At 54.0% G+C, this 23,595-nt stretch overlaps 1 protein-coding gene across 1 annotated transcript; it reads left to right on the top strand.

Annotated features, from left to right (window-relative positions):
* The first annotated feature begins 656 nt into the window (after positions 1 to 656).
* On the top strand, positions 657 to 18,876 carry gpr173 (G protein-coupled receptor 173). Its single transcript, XM_088623671.1, has 3 exons — positions 657 to 2,375; positions 9,457 to 10,811; positions 15,417 to 18,876. The coding sequence occupies exons 1-3, from the start codon at positions 2,262 to 2,264 to the stop codon at positions 15,433 to 15,435; spliced, it is 1,488 nt and encodes a 495-aa protein (XP_088479797.1). The 5' UTR covers positions 657 to 2,261; the 3' UTR covers positions 15,436 to 18,876.
* The last annotated feature ends 4,719 nt before the right edge of the window (positions 18,877 to 23,595 follow it).

The raw sequence follows: 23,595 nt of genomic DNA, 5'->3' as shown, positions 1-23,595 counted from the left end.
CCGCCAGGTGCGCTGTCGTGCCCCAGACAGTGCCAAACCAGCCTTCGGCCCCAGGGCACAACACGAGGAGGAAAGGTCTGGTCTGCTACTGCTGTACTGCTGGTAGCGGCCCGCCTCATCGTCGCCCTCATTCTCGTGAGCGTTAGCTGCAGCCACACGTCTGTTCTGACGAAGTCCACCCGGCGCGCCTCTTCAGGATCCACACGAGGGACCTACGCATTTAAAACCCAGAACAGGGGCACTTACTTACACGAAGAGTGGTGGGAGTGTGGAACGCGTTTATCCAGCCACCCAATACCCTGTTTCTTTCGAGAAACACTTGGATGTGATCCTTGGATTAGTCAGCTACTAGGTACCAAACTAAAGGCTCTCCGGCGTGAACCCGGTCTTCTGTTGACAGTGGCGGGAGACGCAGACCGACTGGCAGCTCATGCTCCGCGCTAGAAGCGACAAAGACCCACAGGCAGCGTCACGATTCCACAAATGTATTCCATTATTATAAAAAATATACAATCCGGGTACTAACGCGACGCTCCCTCATGAATATCCTGCGGTTTAAAAGCCTAAAGGCATAAGCGCGCTGTTTCAAACGATTTGCGACAGCGAGCGCGAGGAGAATAAAACTCTCTTTGTCGTCATTATCATCATAATCAGAATAATGAATAAATCAGCCGCTTCGCGGTGCGGGGAGGCGGCGCGCAGGGTGACACGCGAGGCCTTGCACCTGTTGCGGGCGCGCCGCCGCCGCTAGGGGCGCTGTCCGCCGCCGCCGGTGTCCACACGGGCTCGCTGTCCGCCGCCGCGCTACCGTGGGCATCGTCCCGGCCGCGATTTCTGTAGGATCGCGGATCTGTTTTGTTTGTTTTTTTTTAATTTAACAACGCGGCTAGACGTCCTTGCGGGATTCGGTAGCGACCCACACGCCACGGCGGAAGACAAACCTGGGGCCGGTGTATACGGGGGGCTGGAGAGACATGCTCTCCGCTTAGAAACGAGGGGAGAGAGCGAGTTCAAAGATGACATAACACGTACGAAAGAGATAACCCCGCGATGCGCTCCGCCCTGCTCTTCCAGCCGCGGTGAAGCAGTCGAAGGCCCCTCGGCGCTCCAGGCTGTGCCCGACGGACGCTGTTGAAGGCGCTCGAATCCCTGTTCGCCACAGCGCAGCGCCCACATCCCTCAGCCTCCGCCGAAAACTCCCGAGTCGCGCCTGTGCCTTTCCGAGCGGAGGCGAAGCCGAGCGCAGAGAAAGAGCCGCTGTTCCCAACTCACCATCGCAAACAGCCATTTCATCGGCTTTTTTTTTTTTGTGTGTGGTCACATTTTCGCTTTCATTATTTATTAAGAGCAGGCGCGCTCGGATTCCTGCGAGCCCGGGATCTCGCCACAGCAGCGGTATTCGGCAAGACTCCGGCACGACTGACGAAACGGCGGTTGTTATTTTGTTTTCTGCCGGGGTGCCAGTCGTAGTCTTTTCAGACAATAATATAGGGCACCTGCACAGGCGCCGTGTGCGCGTCTTCACCCCGGCATGGTCGCGGTGCCGGTGCCGAGACCGACAGGCGAGCCGGGCGCGCTGCGGGCGGAGAGACCGTGAGAGAGGAAGACGTTCCTGCTCGCCATGGCAGCGCCGAGGGTCGACACCTTGAGGCTGAGGGACGAGCGGCCGTGACTGCGCCGTCGGCGACAGTCCGCGGAGGTAACGGGGATTTAAAGATATTCACGTTAACAAAGCCGGCTGGGACTCCTGCGATGATGTCTCCCCACCTAGACGAGACGCGAGCGTTGCCGTCCGCGCAGCAGGAATAGGACCCGCGGTCTCCGGCTGCGCTTTGTGTCGGTCGGCTCTCCCGCAGTCGGGTGGGCATGTGAGGGCGTGTAGGGCTCTATGGAAGACCCGAAGACATGTCATGCACGCGGAAAAGGAGGAAACGCTGTTTTCCCTTGAACCCTGTGTGGGCTTGCGGGGTCCCTCGGCGACACGGACCGCGGCCGCCTTGCTCCCGGGAACAAGCCTTTGGACGGAGTTGAATCCCGGTGGCCGTCCCCCGTCCGTCCCCCGGTTTTTGAGGACTTAACCAGGACGCGCAGACAAAAAAAAAACAGACGAGAAGCTTGATTTTTTTGTCTCTGTTTTCATTTGTATTGGTATTTTATCAGATTGCTTTATTTACAAGGGACGTCAAAGCACGCCGCGTTCTTTTTTTTCGTGCTGTGTGATGGTTTCTTAAGCGCTTGTCCGTCCAGTGGGGTTATTTTGTATGTCGCTTGACTTCACTTCCACAGTCCGATCTTTATTAACTGCAACACGCGGGCAGAAATGGCCTGGAATTAAATTCACAGCCTTTGTCTCGACCACAAAGAGCGCGAAGCAGGTAAGACGCTGTTTTACACTCTCGTGTCTTTTCTGAGGCTCTTTCTCTCATCCTTAGTCATTTTATCCCAAAGGCGACGTTCGTCAATATAATGCTTTTAGGAAAGAGGTGCTTTTAAATACATTATATATCTATAAGGACTTTAAATTCCCGGCCTTTTGTGCCAGACTCTATGGCTTTTCTATAGCGTATGTATTTACAGCTGGTGGGGTATTAATTGTCTTTGCTGTAAGCCTGGCGCACGACTTGTTGGTATCGCTTATGCATGCGTGCATATTGATAGATTTGTACTGCAGTTTGCAAATGTAGCTCATATACTTCCTCGCTGGAGGAGGCAACGGCCGTCTCGTGCAGACAGATGTTAATTTCAATTTGCAAGAGGCTTAGTTTCTCGATTTACATAATCACTTTTACGTCCGTGTGCTTTTGAGGCGTACTGTATAGGCTGGTGCTTTACACGCACAAGCAGCCGGTGTTAACGCCGCTCTCCCCGCCGCACAGATCCGGCCCCAGCACGCCTAAAGCGAGTTTGCCTGTCTTAATTACAGCGCTCACAGAGCCGGGGAGACGGATGAAATTTGAGCGTCTATCAGGCAGCACATTGATACGAATACAGCCGTGATATTCCACCCATTTATAAAGTCAAGCTTTGTGTTTAACATCGCATGCACTTGGCCGACGGTATTTATATTCTGGTCTCGTCGTTTGTAATTGTATTTTATACGTTGGGTGCAGAGCGGGGCCGCCCGAGTCAGGATGATTCAGGCTTGTTTGGTTGGTGTATTTTCCGTCGCGCCCTCCCACTGAAGTCACGGCCGTGGGGCTCGGCTGTTGCTGTTGCTACCCAGTTCTCACCACCCCCACCCCCCGCGCCCCGGTATCTACCCCCTCGACCCGCTGCCCCCCGGTGTTCGCACGGACGCGAGCGCCGGTTCCGGTGGGCCTGGCGCCGGCCTGCGAGCAGCCGCACAGAGCGAGGCTCCGGCGGGGCCGGGTGGAATGTGGGTGTTCATCTGTGGGGGGAAAACGAAGCAGATCTGTCCGCCTCATCATCCTACACGTTTCTCTTGAACACCCCCCCTTCCTCCACATTGTTCTCCTGCTACCTACACACACCAGCACGGGAGACACCCACCGCGCTGCCTGTCCACACGGAGACAGCGTCTCGTCAGGAAGACACCTGTATGGATTTTTAAAATTGAATTAATCTCTTCATTTCCCAAGGCATATAAAGGTGCCTCCTGCCACCTGCGTTTTCCCAGGGAGGAATTGCATAGTTAATTCAATTCTATATAATGTGAGGATGAATGCCTGTCTCTGTCTGTCCATCCCTGTTTAGACACATTTATCTTAAGTGCTGTCCTTAATCTCTCTTGCTCTGTTGGCTGTGAATTTTCTACTTGAACTCCGGAGACCTATTATCACTTTCCTGCCCCCATTTGCTAATCTCCCTTTTCCCTGGGGCTCACAGGGGCTTCTCTCTCCTGTCCTGGGGACACTGGGCACTGCCCCCTGTGCCACAGCCCCTGCCTGGGCAGCAGCAGGGTACAGTGAGCCTGGTACAGAGGGGAGTATCACAGCTCTGCTGGCTGGACTGTGTTCAGTGTGCTAGCTGTCTGCTGCAGCTCTGTTGGCTGTACTGTGTTCAGTGTGCTAGCTGTCTGCTGCAGCTCTGTTGGCTATACTGTGTTCAGTGTGCTAGCTCTGCTGCAGCTCTGTTGATTGTACTGTGTTCAGTGTGCTAGCTCTGCTGCTGCTCTGTTGATTGTACTGTGTTCAGTGTGCTAGCTGTCTGCTGCAGCTCTGTTGATTGTACTGTGTTCAGTGTGCTAGCTGTCTGCTGCAGCTCTGTTGATTGTACTGTGTTCAGTGTGCTAGCTGTCTGCTGCAGCTCTGTTGGCTATACTGTGTTCAGTGTGCTAGCTCTGCTGCAGCTCTGTTGATTGTACTGTGTTCAGTGTGCTAGCTCTGCTGCTGCTCTGTTGATTGTACTGTGTTCAGTGTGCTAGCTGTCTGCTGCAGCTCTGTTGATTGTACTGTATTCAGTGTGCTAGCTGTCTGCTACAGCTCTGTTGATTGTACTGTGTTCAGTGTGCTAGCTGTCTGCTGCAGCTCTGTTGGCTGGACTGTGTTCAGTGTGCTAGCTGTCTGCTGCAGCTCTGGGTCCTGAGTCATGCTTTGTCTTTGGCACACAGAGCATTATAGATAATGACTTGTTTTTTAAAAGAAAGACAAGACAAGTGCCAAACCATCACCAAACAGATGACAGCTGATATCGTGCCTTTGCTAACTTTCATTTGGTTCTCAGCCTCAACAGTTTGGTAACAGCAAGCTCTAACCAGTAAAAGCCGAAGCACAAATAAGGAACAGAGGGATTGCAAACACACCCCATGCTAGGTGGTGCATCCACACACATCTGCAGATTCCCAGAGGCCTAATCCCAGCTGGAACCCTCACCCTTAGTCATGCTTACAAACACAGCATATTCTCTTACTCCTGCAAAATGTTCGAAATGGTTTGATCGCCAAACACTTTAAAACGGGATGAGCTGTAGGTTTGAGCAAAAAAGATTGGCACAAGAAGTAAGGGTAACTGCATGTACTGTATATAAGCAGACAGCACGGAGCTGTTGTGGTCAGACTCTGATCTGAGCCATCAGCACAGATCCACCTGCAAAGAGAGAAACAAGAGGAGGTGTCTAGGCCCATGAAGCACTTTTAGTTGTTAGAATGTAACTGATCCAAGGATTTCTTTCAGCCAGTTATTAAAACGAGAACCAGCTGGGCAGCTTGTTCCCCACTCCCACCTCTCTTCATGTAAAGCAATGTCTCCTGTTCTCTGTTTGAAATGCACTTCCCACTTGGCCACATTGCCGCAGCTGAAACCCTCACCTCCGGTTGGCCAGCCCCTCTCAGCCCATGAATGCACCAAACCCAGATCACAGGCGAACCAGACTCTCACTGGGTTCTGAGAGACCAGGCAGAGTTGGGTCACCACTGCAGGTACTGGTGCGCCCCAATGGTCTGGTTTGGCCACGTGCTTTACTCTAGATACAGAATCATGAGTACAGACCTCCTTCCTATGCTAGTAGGGACAGGTGGTGTGATGTAGGGTTGAGTTTTTGCATCGGTGTATTGGGTTAATCCGTTTTTCTAGGACTAGGTAACCTTCCCTCTGTTGTATGGGTGTAAGATTTCTGAATTAAAAATCCAGAGCCGAGCAGCGCTGCACGAGACCTACTGTACGTAACCAGGATTCCTGGAGAGGATGTCGTGTGTTCGTGTGCAGGGAGGGCGCTCTGTGGGCCGGTGCCTCTCAAACACCGGGCCCTGGCTGACAGTGGAGACCACAGAGCTGCAGGTTCCACCTTTCCTGCCATCCTGCTCTGGACAAAACAAGGGTGTACAGCTCCGTACTGTTGAGGCCACCGGAGATTGTGGGTTAGAAAACTCTGGACAGCAGTACAACACACGAACGCTAACACCATGGCCAAAAAAAAACATCACTTTGAATTAAAAAAGGAGGTACAACCCCCGATCTGCTTGCCGAATTACATTGCTTTCTCAGGCTAGCAATTCCTAGCTCCACTTGAAGTTATTTTATTCCAAATGAGAAGTTCCACATGAGAATCGCATGAGTTACAACGGTGATGCTGTACACACTACCAGGAGCTTCTAGCTATGCTTTGAGTTTGTGAAGGTGGGAGGGCTGGTCCAGGCAGGGCCTGTGTCCTGCTGGCGTGCGCGACACTTATTAGCTTCCCCCTGCGCTGGGAGCACGGCGCAGGAGAGCTGCCCTCTGCTCACGTTGAATACTGCTGCAGGGAGAGAGAGCTGCAGGAACACGTTTCCGCCGCTTGCTCAATACAGGGGAAAAGGAGGCAAAAACTAAGGCACCTGCTTGGGAAGTGCCAGAACGAGAGAACGCTTGGACAGGAGGGGCTCAGACAGAGGGAGGAGCTGCGTCAGCGCGCGCAGGCTGCAGAGGAGCAGGTACAGGCCCAGTCCCAAGCACAGCGCCTCTCTTCAGTACAGAACAAACCTTCACCTGTATCCCTGCACCTGCTCACAAGCCTGACTGGCTGCGATTCTAGTCCTGCCGGGGAATCTCTGCGATTCTTACCGAAAAGTGGTGCAGCACCAGCTGGTAGAACACGTGTAAACTAAAAGTCTACAAAATCATTTATTTAACATTGTTTTCGTTAATAAAATCACCGTTGCTTTAAGTTCTTTCATGCCTATAGGATCCCTGTGATGTAGACTTCTATTCCTATCAATAGGAGCAAGTTAAACCCATCCAATTCTAAAGGGATTAAAGAAGGTTGTGTGTTAGAGAGAAGACTTCAACAACATCAGTGCTATTTGTGTAGCAGAAGAGAAGAGATTTTCCATGATTGAGGCTCAGCAGGTCTCTGATGCAGGCTGGTGCCAGCCCAGCTCCGGCCTGTCATGATGTGGCGTCTGTTTGGGACCCAGCCGGTGTCTGTACCCCTAAACTGAGCCACAAACCTGCCAGACAGAACCCAAACACAGCCAGAAATATGACAGAGTACCAAGACTTCAGGCCACAGGAGCTCTGTATCTGCATATGAGAGAAGGGCAGGCAGGAGTGGATAGGTAGGTACCATCTCCATTAATCTGAAGCTCACCAGTGATCTCCTGTCTTATAAGAGTATCCTCTTCAACCACATGGCTGGGCAGCTAGTTCCACACCCCCACCACCCTTTGTGGAAAGAAGCGCCTGCCTACTGTTTCTGATTTCTAAGGTGATTCCCGGTAGTTTCCTCTCGCGTCCTCTGGCAGGCTGAGTGACAGCCCTGTCGGCCGATCGCAGTGCCCGCTGTGCTTCAGCGGTCTGAAATCCACCACACCCCTTTCCCACAAAACGGAAGGGAACGCCAGGCTGCAGAAATGTGCTTGATTAACTTTTACTTCAGGCTCGGATTGCATTTAATGCTTTTGTGCATTATAAATTGTGTCCGTCGGGGTGCAGGTGTCTGTTCATCTGTGCTCATGCCCTTCTGTTGTCTTGGCAACCAGTGTCCGTGTTTTATCCTGGTTGGGCCGGTCCGCTGGCCATCAGCGAGAGGCGCCAGGGTTTCCCGAAATCCCGCATGGCCTTGGCCCGGAGACGCTGGGAATGCGGTGGTTGAGATCTCTGAGGCTCCGCTTGGCTCCGGCTACACTGAAAACATGTTACTCCTTCTGTGTCTAGAAAAATGCACGAGCACACCCACACAGGCGCAAGGCATAAGGTTCTGTAGCCTAGCAACAGGCTGCTGTAATTACCGTGACAGAAACACATTTGCATCCCTGCTTCCCGTCTTGAGACTGGAGACAATGGGCCACCCATCCTCTGCAGCACCCTCCCCACACCTCTGCTGCTCGCTGGCCCTCCAGGCACTGCGCCCCTGTCCAGTCCCCACTCCCACACTGTACCCCAGTTTCTCCCCATCCTAAACCCACTGGCCCACTCCCACTCCCACACTGTCCACCAGTGTCTCCCCATCCTAAACCCACTGGCCTGCTCCCACTCCCACACTGTCCCCCAGCTCCCCACCCTGCCCCCACTGTTCCTGGGTTTTTCAGGGCTCGTTTGCTCTGGTCCTGGGTTTCTCAGGGTTCGTTTGCTCTGGGCTGGTTGTCTCCGCTCAGACAGTGTGCCTGACTGGGCCCTGTACCTCGTGGTGCGACTGGAGCTGTGCAGGTGCTCTCCTCACACTTCCACACCCCGGGGGCTGACGCCCCCTGTGGAGGGGGAGACAGCTGCGCGGCGTTGGTCCGGGGAGGGAGCTCTCCGAGCGCGGCACACCCTGCGCCTCGGGATTCAGCTGAGCTGCTGCTCCACTGGAGCCGTGCCTCTCGGGGGGCCGTCGCAGTGTCACCCCTCTCCCGGCCGCCCGAGGCTCTGCTCTCGTTCTCCACATGCACACCGTTACAAGGTATGAGCCCACACACACACTCCCACGCACACGCCTCACCGACACACAGGAAGGGAGAGATCTGAGGTCCCGTAGCTTAGCAACAGGCTGGGTGATCACTGTGGCGGCTCCAGCTAGTGGGGGACTGCTGAGCCGCGTTTCTGGGGGCCACGGGGGGCGGCATCAGGTGACCCCTGTTCCAGGACAACGCGATGGGATAGTTTTGCAGGTGTCGGGACGAATCGGCTTGATTAGAGCAGGCGTGGTCAGTCTTGACACCTGGAATCATGGCCGTTGCAGAACTTTGAACCTTCTAATAGCATAGATAGAAAACTGATCTTTAATTGTTGAATTGCCCCAGGTGCTGCAGATGAGCCGGAGCGAACACATGCATTGACCCGGTATCCAGGTGGCAGGGATACCAGCCCTGCACTAGATCCTTCACTAGTACTTGAAAAAGATGTTTAAAATGTAAAAAAATGGCATTTGTTTTTCTTCCACATCCCCCACTTGGTGTTGGACTTTTTAATCGTTCACATGGCTGCTCGAACCCGTGCACAGGCTTTACTCCATCAGAGCACACAGAGCAGAACTCAGGGTCAGACAGGAGGACTGCACACACCCAGATTAAACGTCAAATAAATAACCGAAAACCATCCCATACTGAGAACTGGAATGTAGAACAAGCTGCCCAGCCTTGTTACTGGAGCTGATACCCGTCTTCTTTCAAGAAACGTCTGGATGAGATCCTCCAATTAGGACAGGATGCACATCTTTACACAAAGGGTAGCGGGGGCATGGAACAAGCCACCAGCCAGGCTGTTGAAGCTGATACCCCGGCTTCTTTCAAGAAAGGGCTGTATGGGATCCTCAGGTCAGTCAGCATTTAAAGCCAAATGAGCCAGAGGGTGCCAGATGAGTCCTGTCTGGTGTCTGAACCCCGGTGGGGCCCGACCGTGTCTACGTGCCACACCGAACGGAGCCGGTGGCACCGTGCCGGCCCTGCGGACACAGCGGGACACCCTGGGGAACAGCCGGGTGACGAACGAGCGCAGCGTGGGTCTCTGGGCGCGAGCTGGCGTGCTGTGGGAGCAGGGGGAGATGCTGCACGCAGACCGCGGGACACAGGAACACTCACCGCTCTCTCTCCCCTGTCTGCAGGTGCGGCGGCGGAAAACAGCGGAAACAGGAAAATGGGGCGACGCAGATCGAGGCGCCCTGGTTCCTTCTGAGCGGAGCGTCAGCCCCCGGGGAGAGCGCACCAGCACGAGGCCGAGGAGCGCGGCGGGGGGAGGGGTCCGGAGGCCGGCCGGTCGGGAGCCAGCGAGCGCGGCGGGGGGCCGAGGAGGAGGAGGAGGAGGAGGAGGGATGGCCAACGGCAGTGAGAGTGGAGACGGGGGGCCGGGGAGCCCCTTGGCAGCGGTAGCTGCGGCGGCAGGCGGGGGCTCCTCGGTGGTGTCCACCTACGTCAAGCTGGTCCTGCTGGGCCTGATCATCTGCGTGAGCCTGGTGGGCAACCTGGTGGTGTCTCTGCTGGTGCTCAAGGACCGCGCCCTCCACAAAGCCCCCTACTACTTCCTGCTGGACCTCTGCCTGGCCGACACCATTCGCTCGGCCGTCTGCTTCCCCTTCGTGCTGGTGTCCATCAAGAACGGCTCAGCCTGGACCTACAGCGTGCTGAGCTGCAAGATCGTGGCCTTCATGGCAGTGCTCTTCTGCTTCCACGCGGCCTTCATGCTCTTCTGCATCAGCGTGACTCGCTACATGGCCATTGCCCACCACCGCTTCTACTCCAAGCGCATGACCTTCTGGACCTGCGTGGCGGTGGTGTGCATGGTGTGGACCCTCTCAGTGGCCATGGCCTTCCCGCCCGTCTTCGATGTGGGCACCTACAAGTTCATCCGAGAGGAGGACCAGTGCATCTTTGAGCACCGCTACTTCAAGGCCAACGACACCCTGGGCTTCATGCTGATGCTGGCCGTGCTCATCCTGGCCACCCACGTGGTCTACATGAAGCTGCTGCTCTTCGAGTACAAGCACCGCAAGATGAAGCCCATCCAGATGGTGCCGGCCATCAGCCAGAACTGGACCTTCCATGGCCCTGGCGCCACGGGGCAGGCGGCCGCCAACTGGATCGCGGGTTTCGGGCGGGGGCCCATGCCGCCCACCCTGCTGGGCATCCGGCAGAACGTGCACAACCAGAACCGGCGCCTGCTGGGCATGGAGGAGTTCAAGGCGGAGAAGAGGCTGGGCCGCATGTTCTACGTCATCACCTTGTTTTTCCTCGTGCTGTGGTCCCCCTACATCGTGGCCTGCTACTGGCGCGTCTTCGTGCAGGCCTGCACCATACCTCACCGCTACCTCTCCACCACCGTGTGGATGAGCTTCGCCCAGGCTGGGGTCAACCCCATCATCTGCTTCCTCCTCAACAAGGACCTGAAGAAGGGGCTGCTGGCCCACCTGCCCCCCTGCTGCAGGACTAAGCCACAGCTCCCCCGCGAACCCTACTGCGTCATGTGAGGGGGGTGCAGGGGGGTGGGGCGCGGGGGTCTGGGGCAGCGCAGGCCCCTCTGCGGGGGTGGGGGCTGACCTTTGATTCTGAAGGGGGTCCGAGGGGTCTGGAGGAGAGCCGAGCCTAAAGTCCAGTAAGGCCTCCACCTGTCCTCTCTTGTGCGTTTATTATCCGAGTCGCTTTGCTTCCCAGCGAGCGGCACTCTGACACAGGCATCTCGCACCTGTGACCACGGCCAGCAGGGGGCAGTGAGAGCCCCCAGTCGTTCTCATTGGGGGCGAATTGTACTGTAACACGCAGGGCAGGCGGAGTGCCTGACTTTTTCTTTGGCAGATAGGAGCCGAAAGTCTTTGCTCTGAATGGGCGGATTGTAGGGGGTGACTCTCTCCTGACGCGGCGTTTTGTTAAAGGAGCTCAAGCAGGCCGACCGCCTTCTTAAGCGCAGTTATGCAAAGCTGGGCGATGTCAGAGCTTAAATTAAGCCATCTTGCGAAGGGGGAAGAAATCGTTCCCAAGCAAACTAACCGGGGCTGTCTGTTTGTGGTTGAATACGTTGTGGAGTCTGAGACCACGTTCTTGTCGTTGCAGTTTTGTGTCTCTCAAAGAGAAACAGAATCGGCGAAGGATGAGTTAAAACGGGAAGCACCTGAGACGCGTGCGCTGGGGATCGCCGTGTTTCTTAGAATGATAAAAAATACTTGAATCAGAATCATTTCACAAAAGGCTGGACTTGCTATTTTAGTGGTACAACAGTTAAGTAAAATGAGCCTTTTTCCTGTCCTGCTGTAGAGTTTTCTGAGCCAGAGAGATACTGAAGCTTTGGCCAGTAGATAAGTGCGACTCCATAGCAGGAATGTAAACTTCCTGACACGCAGGACAGGCTGGGATTGGAACAGCCGCCTGTGAGTGAGATATTCCCAGGGCCCCAGACGGCCGGAATGAAGGCCACCAATAACACCCTAAAGGGGAAGACAGTGTTCAGTCTCTGACTTACATCCGAGGAGGAACTCTGTCGCCTTGTTACTGACGTTCTTCAGAGAGCTGCGGGGCACAGTGTGGTGGTCTTTGAGCATGTAGGAATCATCATTAATATCTCCCCACACAGCAGGAAGTAATATCCTCCTGTATATTCGCTGCTCTCGTTTCCTGTGTTGTTGTGTTTTTTTGTCTAACATTTCCACATGAGTTGGGGGAAAGTTCTCTTTTCCATTTAAATAAGTTCCCACCTCTTTTAAACCCCTGTGAAATGGAGAAGGAGGTGGGAGGATAAGCAGGGCTGCTGGAGCCTTTTGAGGTTTGAGAGCCGTGTGCTGCCAGGCTCAGCAGGTGACCTTGAGCTGATGGGCAGGTTGGGAACCAGAGGTGGAGGCTGAGGCACTGGGACAGAGAGAGGGAGGCAGTGTGGGCTAGTGGTTAGAGCTGAGGCACTGGGACAGAGAGAGGGAGGCAGTGTGGGCTAGTGGTTAGAGCTGAGGCACTGGGACAGAGAGAGGGAGGCAGTGTGGGCTAGTGGTTAGAGCTGAGGCACTGGGACAGAGAGGGAGGCAGTGTGGGCTAGTGGTTAGAGCTGAGGCACTGGGAGAGAGAGAGAGAGGGAGGCAGTGTGGGCTAGTGGTTAGAGCTGAGGCACTGGGACAGAGAGGGAGGCAGTGTGGGCTAGTGGTTAGAGCTGAGGCACTGGGAGAGAGAGAGAGAGGGAGGCAGTGTGGGCTAGTGGTTAGAGCTGAGGCACTGAGAGAGAGAGAGAGAGGCATGGTGGTCTAGTAGTTAGAGCTGAGGCACTGAGAGAGAGAGAGAGAGGCATGGTGGTCTAGTAGTTAGAGCTGAGGCACTGGGAGAGAGAGAGGGAGGCAGTGTGGGCTAGTGGTTAGAGCTGAGGCACTGAGAGAGAGAGAGAGGCAGTGTGGGCTAGTGGTTAGAGCTGAGGGAGGAATTTACACGAATTATTTTAGACTAAAGACCTGCCTGGAAAATAAGATCAAAGGGCATTGTGACTGCAGGTCAGTCAGCGTACACAGTGCAGAGACTGAAGTCTCAGAAAGGCTCAGGAGTGACGCATGCAGTGTGAGTCACTCCCAGTTAACGAACTAACAAAGTTACAAACCAAGTGGTTCCTTTCTGGTCTCTGTGATCAGATCTCTCCCTTTTCTGTGCTCGGGAGTGACTGTGGGTGTTTTCAGGGAGGTGGCGAAGGAAAACTCAGAGGGGAACTTGGCTGGGAGGGACAGGCGTTCAAGTAGTCTGCAGGACAGCATTGCAGGAGGAGATCCTTGGACCAACTAATTACTAAACGGACTGAGTAGCTTCCTCTCGTCTGGGAGGATCGTTCATTGAGAATAATTTCGGGTTCCTGACACAGCGACCTGTCAGACAGCACGGGGTGCGGACTAACGAGCCCAACATGCTCGAGTTGATCCCACTGATCGCAGCTCTTTTACTACAGTGCCAGTCAGAAATCATCTCAAGATCTTTAGATATCGTGGATTACAATATGCTTATCAAACTAACTCGCGCCTCATCCATGCAGTTCAGTAGTTTTCCTTTAGATTCCAGCAGTCTCACAGGGCTTTTGCAGGAAATAATTGGCCTTTCGCAGGAAATGCAGGAAACGGCCTGTGCATTTGCTTCAGGTTGGGATAGGGCTGTCCTCCAGTTTGTCACAGCAGGGAGATATTTCCACACAGTGCCAAGGGCAGAAAGGGACATTATTTTAAATTCAGACTTGACATACGTGGAGCAACTGCAACAAAACTCCAAGCTCAAAACAGAGGAGGCACAAACACTGGCACATACAGTATATTTTGCAGGTGCATCACGCAGGGGTTGACATGATACTAATTGGACCCGGGGACAGACATTCTGAAGAACAGCTGGACAGTTCCACTGTTTTGGGGGCTTATTGTAAATGTCAGAGCTCTGAATACAGCAGGAGCGCAGGTCAGGCTGTTTCCCCAGTGACAAACGAGCGCTGCCGCCCAGCCAGGACATGACTCAGCAAGCGTCGTGTCAGAAGTCTCGGCCGGGGCTCGGAGCAGCGGCTCGCTGTTCAGCAGGCCGCCCCTGGAGAAAGCTGGTGACAGGCTCGCTGCAGGGGGCAGTTCGCAAAGGCATGGGCAGCAGACAGTGTGGCCACACGGCACACGGCCAGGCTCTCTTTAGGAACAGAAACAGTTTGTTGGAAATTGGGCGAATGCACGAGCTTTGTTTTTTCTAACAGAACTGAGGGTTTAGAGCCCTTGTCATTCCTTGCATGAAGACGGGCGCTGTCCTAAGGCCTTTGACCGTGTTTTGCAAAAGTAACGTGGTGTTTGATTGTAAAAGCCTCTTCTGACAGGGCTGGGGATGGGCTGCAAGATTAAATTCCTTCCCGAGCAGCTAGCTGTCCGAGCCAAAGCTTCTCTCAGTTTCTGTAGTGCTGAACAAGCGGAATTCTCTGGCTGGAATTCTGGCCCGTCAGAGGTCCAGCAGCTGTCCTGCTTGTGTATTTATACGGCCGTCCGTGCTCCGTCCACACTCTCGGACCCTCTTCCACCTGTCCCCCGACATCACAGAACTTGGGGTGCAAGGCGTGGACGGGACGGCAGGGGAGTGCAAGACAATTACACACGCACACACGAACACTCACACGAACACGCACACACGCACACACACACTCGCACTCATCTGCTCAGCCCTTGTGTCTCTGGAAGACGGCAGGACAGCGGAGCTCTGGGAGAAAATCCACACAGACACAGAGATCATACTGAAGCAGGGAGCGGTTTGGGAAAAAAAGATGTGTAAGTGAAGATAAAGTAGCTTAGTTTGCGTTTTCTAAAAGGATAGAGTGGGATTAACACTGTGCCATCTGCTATTGACTAAACCGAACAGAGGGGACCGGGATAAAAAGTTGTAAGTTGTAAGCGAAGTCAGACCATTTCTCTCTGCTCAGCTGCCTACTGGGGATACCCCCACACTGAGCAGGAAGTAGAACCTCATTTCCTGTTGCCTTAGTTGACACAGATTCTGTTCGTTCAGACAGGAAGGAGTGCTCGTGGTGGCTCCTTCTAGGACAAACGGAGAATCCTTTGCGGATATTCTGGAAAACAAGTTAGCCGCTGCCGACCGAGGGAACAGCCACAAGTCTGTAGCTGTGGAGTGCGGGAGGGTTAACGATGTCACCGGCGGTGCAGGGGGTGATGAAGATCAGATTGCAGGACGCGGACAGGTCCAGTCTGGGCTGCCCGTGGGTCTCGTTTGGCCTCTGTGTCTGTCTGTCGGTGTGTGAGCTGAGTTGCGGGAGTTCGCAGGGAGGTGTAAGGGCCGGACAGCTTTCTGAGACGAGGCTTTAGGGTGGAGAAGGGACTGTGCTGGGGAGAGATGGGGGTGGGACACTAACATCTGCTTACCAGAAAGTGATGCTGTTTCCTGTACTGTGCGTTCGCTCTTACTTTATTTCTGTCCCCGTCGGTTGCAAAAAGCAAAAAATGGAAAAAGCCGATGAAAGGTCCTACTCACGTGTGAAAAATAAAAGAGCAAGACAAGAAATGAGAATCCTAGTTTACACTCTGGTGGCCTTGTGTGAAAGGAACCAGACCTCCTCTCCAACGGGTCTCTCTGTCGTGTGTTGCAGCTCTCCCTGGTCGCCGTGACCGGACCGCAGAGGCGCGGGGACCAGCCAGCACGCTCTAGGAGCGCGCCGCTGGGGGACTGTGGACTTGCGAAGACTGATTTTCCTTGTGGGAGGGGGGAAGCTTAATGGAAGAAAAAAAAATCACCTCTCGCCTTTCAGGACGGCGTCCGAGACGCAGCAGGAGCGACACACGTTTGCCGAAAGCAGGAGGCAGTGGACTGTGCAGGAGCCTCTCTGAGACACTGTCCTCAGCGGGGAGCTGGGGGGCGCGAGGGGCTCTGGGGTTTTGAAGACTGTGGGGGTCTAATGTGGACTGGGGAGGGGGGGTAGTTTGGGCCAAAGGGTGGGGTGAGAGGTGTGGGGGGTGGGGGTGGGGTGGGTTTTATAAAAAGAAATGCCTATTTGAACTTTTTTGTAAACAGAAACAAAAAAGACCGTCTCTTCAGGCATACTATCTTTTGTAAATGAACTGTGACCGCTGTACAATTTGATGTGTATTATACGGACAAGGGGCTGCTTCGCGGGGGAGAGAACGAGACTGACCATCGACTTTGCACCACGCATGTGAGTGTGAGTGTGTGTGTGGGGGGGGTGGGGGATCGGGGGGGGGCGGGGAGGTTCAGCTGATGGATATTTGAGTGAAAACCACAAATGCCTGAAACTCTTTAAAATTCCTCTTCCTTCCTTAGGAAATTCCGGTTTCATTCCGGTTGTCCTTCGTTGTGCTGTCTGTTGTGTCTTGCTGCTGGGCAGAATCTCCTGGTCTGGGTAGAGCCTGCTGTGCACTGCGCTGAGCAGCACTACCGCGATCGCCTTCTCCATCGCCATACACAGGTCTCTGCTGAGATGCATGAGGCCCTGTGACACATATCACGATACATGGGCTCTATCGTGATCCATAATGCTGCGCACCCTCCTGGCGCGATGTAGAGTTGGTCTGTGGCGCTACACTAGAGCTGTGATTGGAGGAGCTCTGTCTGCAGGGACGGGCCATGCATGAGCCTTCCGTCCCGCCTTGTCGCCTTGCTTGACGATACGAGCTGCCAAGGAACAGGCGTCGCAGCTCGTCTGGCTCGCCTCGGCGCGGCAGGCTGCCTGCAGCCAGGCTAACACGCCCCTGGGCTGGGCCTGCGAGCACAGGCCGTGCGAACTCCGCGGGCCTGAGGCCTGAGGCCGGGCCTGTCTCTCGCAGACGGGAAGAGGAGCCGTGTTCATCAGGGCCCGTCCCACAAAAAACTAGGGAGGCAGGAGGGCCAGTCTGCAAGCCGAGACGGTGTGTGTGCGCGCGTGCCCCACTGCCAGCTCTGCCGCACTGATGGGTTTCAAGCCCTAAAGAGCAGCTTGCCTGAAGCATCCAGTCGTGCCCTGGCGTTGAGGACACAGCTGGGTGAGATCCTGGGATCAGTTATCACCTGATACAGACGGGCCGAGTGGAGCCGTTATTATGTTCTTCAGCAGAAAGAGAACTGGACATTTTACTATATAACAGAACCCATGTGCGCTCGTCCCTCCCCTACAGTCTTTATTTCAGACAGCACTTGACAGTGGCTCCAGCAGACCTGGGCTCACCTCCAGCAGGTGGACACCTGTTTTCTCCATGGGGGTGTTTGCTTGAACAGCGGAGGATGTTGATTTTAAATCTTGTCACCTTTATGTCTCTTTCAGAGAATCAGAAGTATGTTCAGAATGATATGTGCTGTGGTCAGTGTTAACATTTCCTTTATATTGGACTAGCATGGCTGTTCAACCTGCAGGCTTTTGGTTTCATTCAGTTTCAGTTTTCTTTAAGGATGGCTCCATAGCTCACCGCTGGGCTAGCAAGAGCAGAGTCCTTTGTGGGGTGCTTCTGTGCATGCTTAGCTTGTTTAGGGGAACACTACACAGACACTATCTAGAGTGCCCACACAACACCCCCATTCCCACATTCTGAATTTATTGAGTAGGAGCTGTGCGTTGACATTTGGTCTCTAGCCAGACAACAGGTAAAAGACGAAGGAGCTCACTGGGAGCTTCGCGAGGTGTCAGACCAAGAGGCAGGAGGCGGGAGAAGGAATGAGCCAAACCAGAGACCAGATGCGTTTACAGCCAAGCCACTCGGGCCGAAGCTGGAATTTCTAACGAGGGGTATTTAAAGAGCAGGCCTGCAGTGCAGGAGTCGGCAGGAGCCGAGCTGCTTCAGTGCAGCAGAGCTTGTCAGGGCAAAAGCCTGGCAAATGTAGCTGCCAGGTAGAGGGATTAAAGGACAAAATAGTGTTGGGTTTTGTGGGAATGTGGGAAATAACAGAAGAGGCCTCTTCATTGGCAACAGCAGCATTCCTCAAGGAGACTGTAGACGACGCAGGACAGAATTTCAGCAGGCCCAGCCCGCTCACTGTATTCTGCCTGTAGTGTTAGGTCGTATGGATGAGGTCCTTATCGAGCCGGGCAAGATAGAAGTTGCCTCTGTTTACCTGGGCGGGGATCCTGCCATCCGCGAGTCTGCCAGCTCTTCACCACGATGTCACTGGTCCCTCCTAGGAGGGGGCTGGCCGCAGGGCTCCTGGCTCTCTGAGAGGGCGTGGCTGTGTGAACCAGCCAGAGGGACTCGCGCAGGCCTCAGAGGGGTTTACACTGGGCAGGGCACTCCTCCTCCTTCAAGCAATAGTCCATAACCTGGCATCCAACCCACAGCAGTGTACTGAAGGGCTTCTGCCACTTCCTGTCCACCGAGCCCCCCCGGGCGCTGCGGGCTGGACGAGGTCGCGCAGTGGAGGCGGAATTCTGCGTGATGACCAGCCAATTCCAGCCCCGAGGGTCTCTGACCCCTCGCCACACAGACACGCTTCCTAAGGACTCGGAGCGATCTCTGCAAAGTGACGTTTAATCAGGAACACTTTTCAACCCGTTTGCGCTCAACAGTTTCTAGGGTCGCTTTTGAAACCTTTGTAGTGACATTCAGAAAATGAGGGGCCAATTCTGATTTAAAGAAGTAAACGTTTTAATCGGCCTCTCCTCCTACATGGCTACTCCAAATTTTGTGGACGTCATATTTATACAACACACACAACAGTGTTTTCCTCCAAGGCTGCAGTACGGATTTGTGTATGCCAAAACACAAACTCTCTTCAAACTAATAATATGGGCATCCATTTTCTGGTATTTTAAACTTTTGAAAACAAGAAACAAAAACTGCTCTTATTTATGCACAACCATCTTCCAGTTTTACAGGAGAATCTGTCTTCTGCTCTTTTTTTAATGCTTCAGTTTCCTATTTTTTCCTCTCCCAGCAGTAGTTGCATTTTTGAAAAAAAGAGTTTCAGGGTCTGTTTGTGGTTAATGAGAAAAAAAACTAATTTCAGATCTGTAACAATTTAAAAGAAAAAGTTGGGGAAAGAGTTGGGTTCACGTTTGGGAGACAGTTTTCTGTACATTTGAAGTGTTTTTTTTCCAACTTGACAATAAAAAGTCTACTTTTGATGCATTCCTGAGTTTGTACTGTGTAAGATATATACTCGATCATCAAAAGAAACCAGTTAAAAATTGCAAAACATTCACAGTTATCAAGGAAATGGCTTTTCCCAGGTTTCAACACATTAAAGCGCTGCATCACCAGAACACGATAAGCTCTCACTGCTGAGGCGATCTAGAGTTCATGCAGCAGTCAGAGTCACTGTCAATCTGGAGTGACCAATTCATCACACTGGTGCCGGAGTCTTCTCAGCAATATCCATAATTCATTTACTTTGATTTGCTACAGGCATGCATGGATAGATAGATACTTTATTGATCCCGTGAGGGATAACGAGTGGTGGTGGTTTTTTCTCAGTATGTGGGCCCACTTGAAGTTTGACCAGCCGGAATGTGAGTCAGGGCCTCGTGTTTCTCTCGGCTGACGGGTGACCAGCAGCTGCTCGGTGTTCCAGTGTGGCCGTGTGGAGATACGGCCGAGCTGCCACACAGCAAGAGGCCCGTTAGGGCAGCTTCGCCCAGAGCCCGTGGGCCTGTGCTGCCAGAACACGAGCCAGGCCTGGCCAAAGCGCAACACCAAGCCCTCATCCTCACTGGCTGGACAACGTGCAGGGTCCGGTCTTGTCCTCCCTCGTGTGTTAGTGGGAGAGAGCCACTTCGCTGGCATAGTGGGACTCCAGGCACCGACAGTGACCAGTGGGATACATGAGCCCCCAGCTACACCTGGTGCTGCTGCTCCTCATGATCAGGAGATTTGTGCTCCTCTGGCGGTCATCCATGTGTCACAGGCGTCCAGTACTATAATTCTCAAGCACACAAAACATATCGTCGTCTTCAAGGATAATTGGCACAGCTTTGTAGGTGCAGATTGACCTCTCTCTTGCAGTGGCTGATGAATGTGACGAGAGTGGGGTGACAAGGGTCAAGATGGTATCTGGTCAGTGATCACATCACTCCTCCAGCACTGGAGGCACATCAGTTTTCTCCCTGTTGCTGCTTTTACAAAGTGCGAGTTACAGGTCTGAAGAGTCTGCGAGTGTGATCGTCTCTGTGTGAGCATGATCATCTTCGTGTAAGTCTGTGTCTCTGAGCCAGTGTCTCTGTCTCTGTGTAAGTGCGTGTCTGTGTCTTGAGCCAGTGTTTCTGTCTCTGTGTCTCTGAGCCAGTGTTTCTCTCTGTGTAAGTGTGTGTCTCAGTGCCAGTGTTTCCATCTCTGTGTCACTGTGACTGTCTCTGTGTAAGTGTGTGTTTCGGTGCCAGTGTGACTGCCTCTGTGTAAGCTGTGTGCTATGTACAGTAATGCGTGTCTCTGTCTGTGGAGCTGCGCTCATGCATCACTGCCAAGAGCCATCTGCAGACACAAATGAGGTCACTTCCTCTCCCTCCTGGTGAGTGAGCAGCAGCCGAAGAGGATCTGTGCAAAAGCCACACAGTGTATGAAAACATGGGAAAAGGCAACATGAAAAAAAATCACTTCCATAGGCAAGAATGTTAATAATTAAAACTTTCAGCTGTTTCACTGATGATTCACTGAAGTTTTATTAATGTGTTTTGATAAAGATCAAAACTGCAAACTCATGTAACAATGTTTGAAGTAAAAAGTGAACCTGTACTTGAAGTGCAGTTTCTGTCACTAGCAGAGCCACAATCCCAGAGAGTCTCACTGCAGAGGACACAGAAACAGGACGTCCCCCAAGGACTGCTGGAGCCAGGAGATGGGCTGACTGCCTTCTGAGAGGACTCTGGTGCTAGAACACCACTTGTCTGAGTGCTGGCAGGAGTCTGGACCGGGGTGGTCTTGAGAGCATCGATGGCAGAGAGGCATAGCAGCAGCCTCAGGGCTCGAGTGGGTTTGAAAGCTGCCTGTGGGAGATGGAGCTGGACGATGATCTGAGAAGAAAGTGCCGACATCACAATCGTACACACGAGCGACAGCGAGACCATGAAGGGTTCTAGTCACGTTCAACAACACAGATCAGCCAACAGGAGCCGTCAGCAGGTCCACTGTAGGTCTATCGAACCCCTGCAGTGTTCCTGCGCTTAACCTGCCCTGAGGCGATGACAGTGTCAGATCACAGCCACCTGCAACACAAGCTGGGGTCACAGGGAGACTTTCAGCTCTGTTCAGTCCCAGGCAGAGCTGGAGCTTGTAGACCCAGCTGCAGAGAGCTTCATCTTCAGCCCTTGGTGATGAGATCTTGCTGCCACTGGCTGGGATCACTCACTCCCTCTTCTCAGGAACGCACCCCTGACCCAACACAAATCGCCCCAGTCCTGTCAGGCACTCGTGACCCCTGACCCCTGACCAGCCCACAAACCCGAACCTGATTCCTCTGACAGCACAGGGTCAGACTGCGATGGACAGAATAGCAAGTTTGGAACCTGGAGCCCATTGCTGAAGAATAGGGAAGCAGTGTGGGCTAGTGGTTAGAGCTGAGGCACTGGGAGAGAGAGGGAGGCAGTGTGGGCTAGTGGTTAGAGCCGAGGCACTGGGAGAGAGAGAGAGGGAGGCAGTGTGGGCTAGTGGTTAGAGCTGAGGCACTGGGAGAGAGAGAGAGGGAGGCAGTGTGGGCTAGTGGTTAGAGCTGAGGCACTGGGAGAGAGAGAGAGGGAGGCAGTGTGGGCTAGTGGTTAGAGCTGAGGCACTGGGAGAGAGAGAGAGGGAGGCAGTGTGGGCTAGTGGTTAGAGCTGAGACACTGGGAGAGAGAGAGAGAGGGAGGCAGTGTGGGCTAGTGGTTAGAGCTGAGGCACTGGGAGAGAGAGGGAGGCAGTGTGGGCTAGTGGTTAGAGCTGAGGCACTGGGAGAGAGAGAGAGGGAGGCAGTGTGGGCTAGTGGTTAGAGCTGAGGCACTGGGGGAGAGAGAGGGAGGCAGTGTGGGCTAGTGGTTAGAGCTGAGGCACTGGGAGAGAGAGAGAGGGAGGCAGTGTGGGCAAGTGGTTAGAGCTGAGGCACTGGGAGAGAGAGAGAGGGAGGCAGTGTGGGCTAGTGGTTAGAGCTGAGACACTGGGAGAGAGAGAGGGAGGCAGTGTGGGCTAGTGGTTAGAGCCGAGGCACTGGGAGAGAGAGAGGGAGGCAGTGTGGGCTAGTGGTTAGAGCTGAGACACTGGGAGAGAGAGAGAGGGAGGCAGTGTGGGCAAGTGGTTAGAGCTGAGGCACTGGGAGAGAGAGAGAGGGAGGCAGTGTGGGCTAGTGGTTAGAGCTGAGGCACTGGGAGAGAGAGAGAGGGAGGCAGTGTGGGCTAGTGGTTAGAGCTGAGGCACTGGGAGAGAGAGAGAGGGAGGCAGTGTGGGCTAGTGGTTAGAGCTGAGACACTGGGAGAGAGAGAGGGAGGCAGTGTGGGCTAGTGGTTAGAGCCGAGGCACTGGGAGAGAGAGAGGGAGGCAGTGTGGGCTAGTGGTTAGAGCCGAGGCACTGGGAGAGAGAGAGGGAGGCAGTGTGGGCTAGTGGTTAGAGCTGAGGCACTGGGGATGAGAGAGAGGGAGGCAGTGTGGGCTAGTGGTTAGAGCCGAGGCACTGGGAGAGAGAGAGGGTGAGGCAGTGTGGGCTAGTGGTTAGAGCCGAGGCACTGGAAGGTACAGCAGTTTACCAAGCACAGTTCTGGTATAGGGAAGAATGAAAACAGTGAGAGGTTACATCTCAGAGGCTAGCAGACAGGAATGCTTTCCTCTTACCATCTTCTCCCAGCATGCAGGATGAATCAACTTTTAAACAGGTAGAAAAGGGAAACTTCCCCTGGGAGAGACAATACTGCTTCTGAGGGGAGGGCCCCGACTCGCAGCTGGCCTCTGGCCGTTTGCGGATGCTGCTCAGGTGTGCAGCTGCTCGTGAACGTGTCCGGGCAGTTCCACTGCAGTAACTCATCTGGTCCTACAACTACACACCTTCTGTTGCCATGGAAACTCCTCTCCCACCATGCCAGTGCCTGAATCAGGAGATATATTTAGATGGGAACACAATGCGCTCACTGTCACGCTTTCTCCCACACTGTCTCTCAAGGCCTTGAGGAGCTGCTGCTCAGCTGCAGGGGGAGCGGGCCGAGCCGGGGAACGGGCCTGCCGGGCTCCGGCACTGCGGGGTCAGCCCAGGAGAGTGACCCTCGAGCACCTGCCTCGCAAGAGCGCGCTATCCCCCCTGTCCGCTGTTTCGCTGCTCCCTGCCTTCAGCCTGTGTTTCTGACCGCTGGCCACAGGCCTGTCCAGGCGCGGTGGACAGGGCGCGGTGGAGACGCCACACCAGACTGCCAGTGAATAACCCGCCGCCACTGGGCCACATCACAGCTAGGAGTCCTCTGCACGGTGCATCTCAGTTGTGGTGGGCGGTGCTGTGGCCGTGGGGCTAAGGATCTGTGCCTGGGGCTGTAGCTGGAAGGTTGCCGGTTCGTATCCTGTGGCCCCCAGAGGAATCCTATGCTGTTGGGCCCCTGAGCAAGGTCCCTAACCCCAGGGGTGCTATATAAACAGCTGACCCTGCGTTCTGACCCCCAGCTTCTCTCTCCCTGTCTGTGTGTCTCATGGAGAGCAAGCTGGGGTCTGTGAAAAGACAAATTCCTAATATGAGAAATTGTATAGGGCCAATAAAGAACGTGATCTTATCTTGTTTTCACTAATCTCGCATTAAGTCCAGGGTCTCAGACTCCATTCCCGTAATGACTATTACCTCCTCTTTCTGTCCAACCTGGCTACTCAATTAAACAACTCACACCTGTATTCTTCCATCAGATTGATCTGAAG

This window comes from Lepisosteus platostomus, chromosome 3 (assembly GCF_059453375.1).
Source record: "Lepisosteus platostomus isolate fLepPlt1 chromosome 3, fLepPlt1.hap1, whole genome shotgun sequence".
Classification (NCBI taxonomy): domain Eukaryota; kingdom Metazoa; phylum Chordata; class Actinopteri; order Semionotiformes; family Lepisosteidae; genus Lepisosteus; species Lepisosteus platostomus.
Note: the sequence above shows the minus strand (reverse complement) of the source record. Positions and strands in the feature narration are given on the sequence as shown.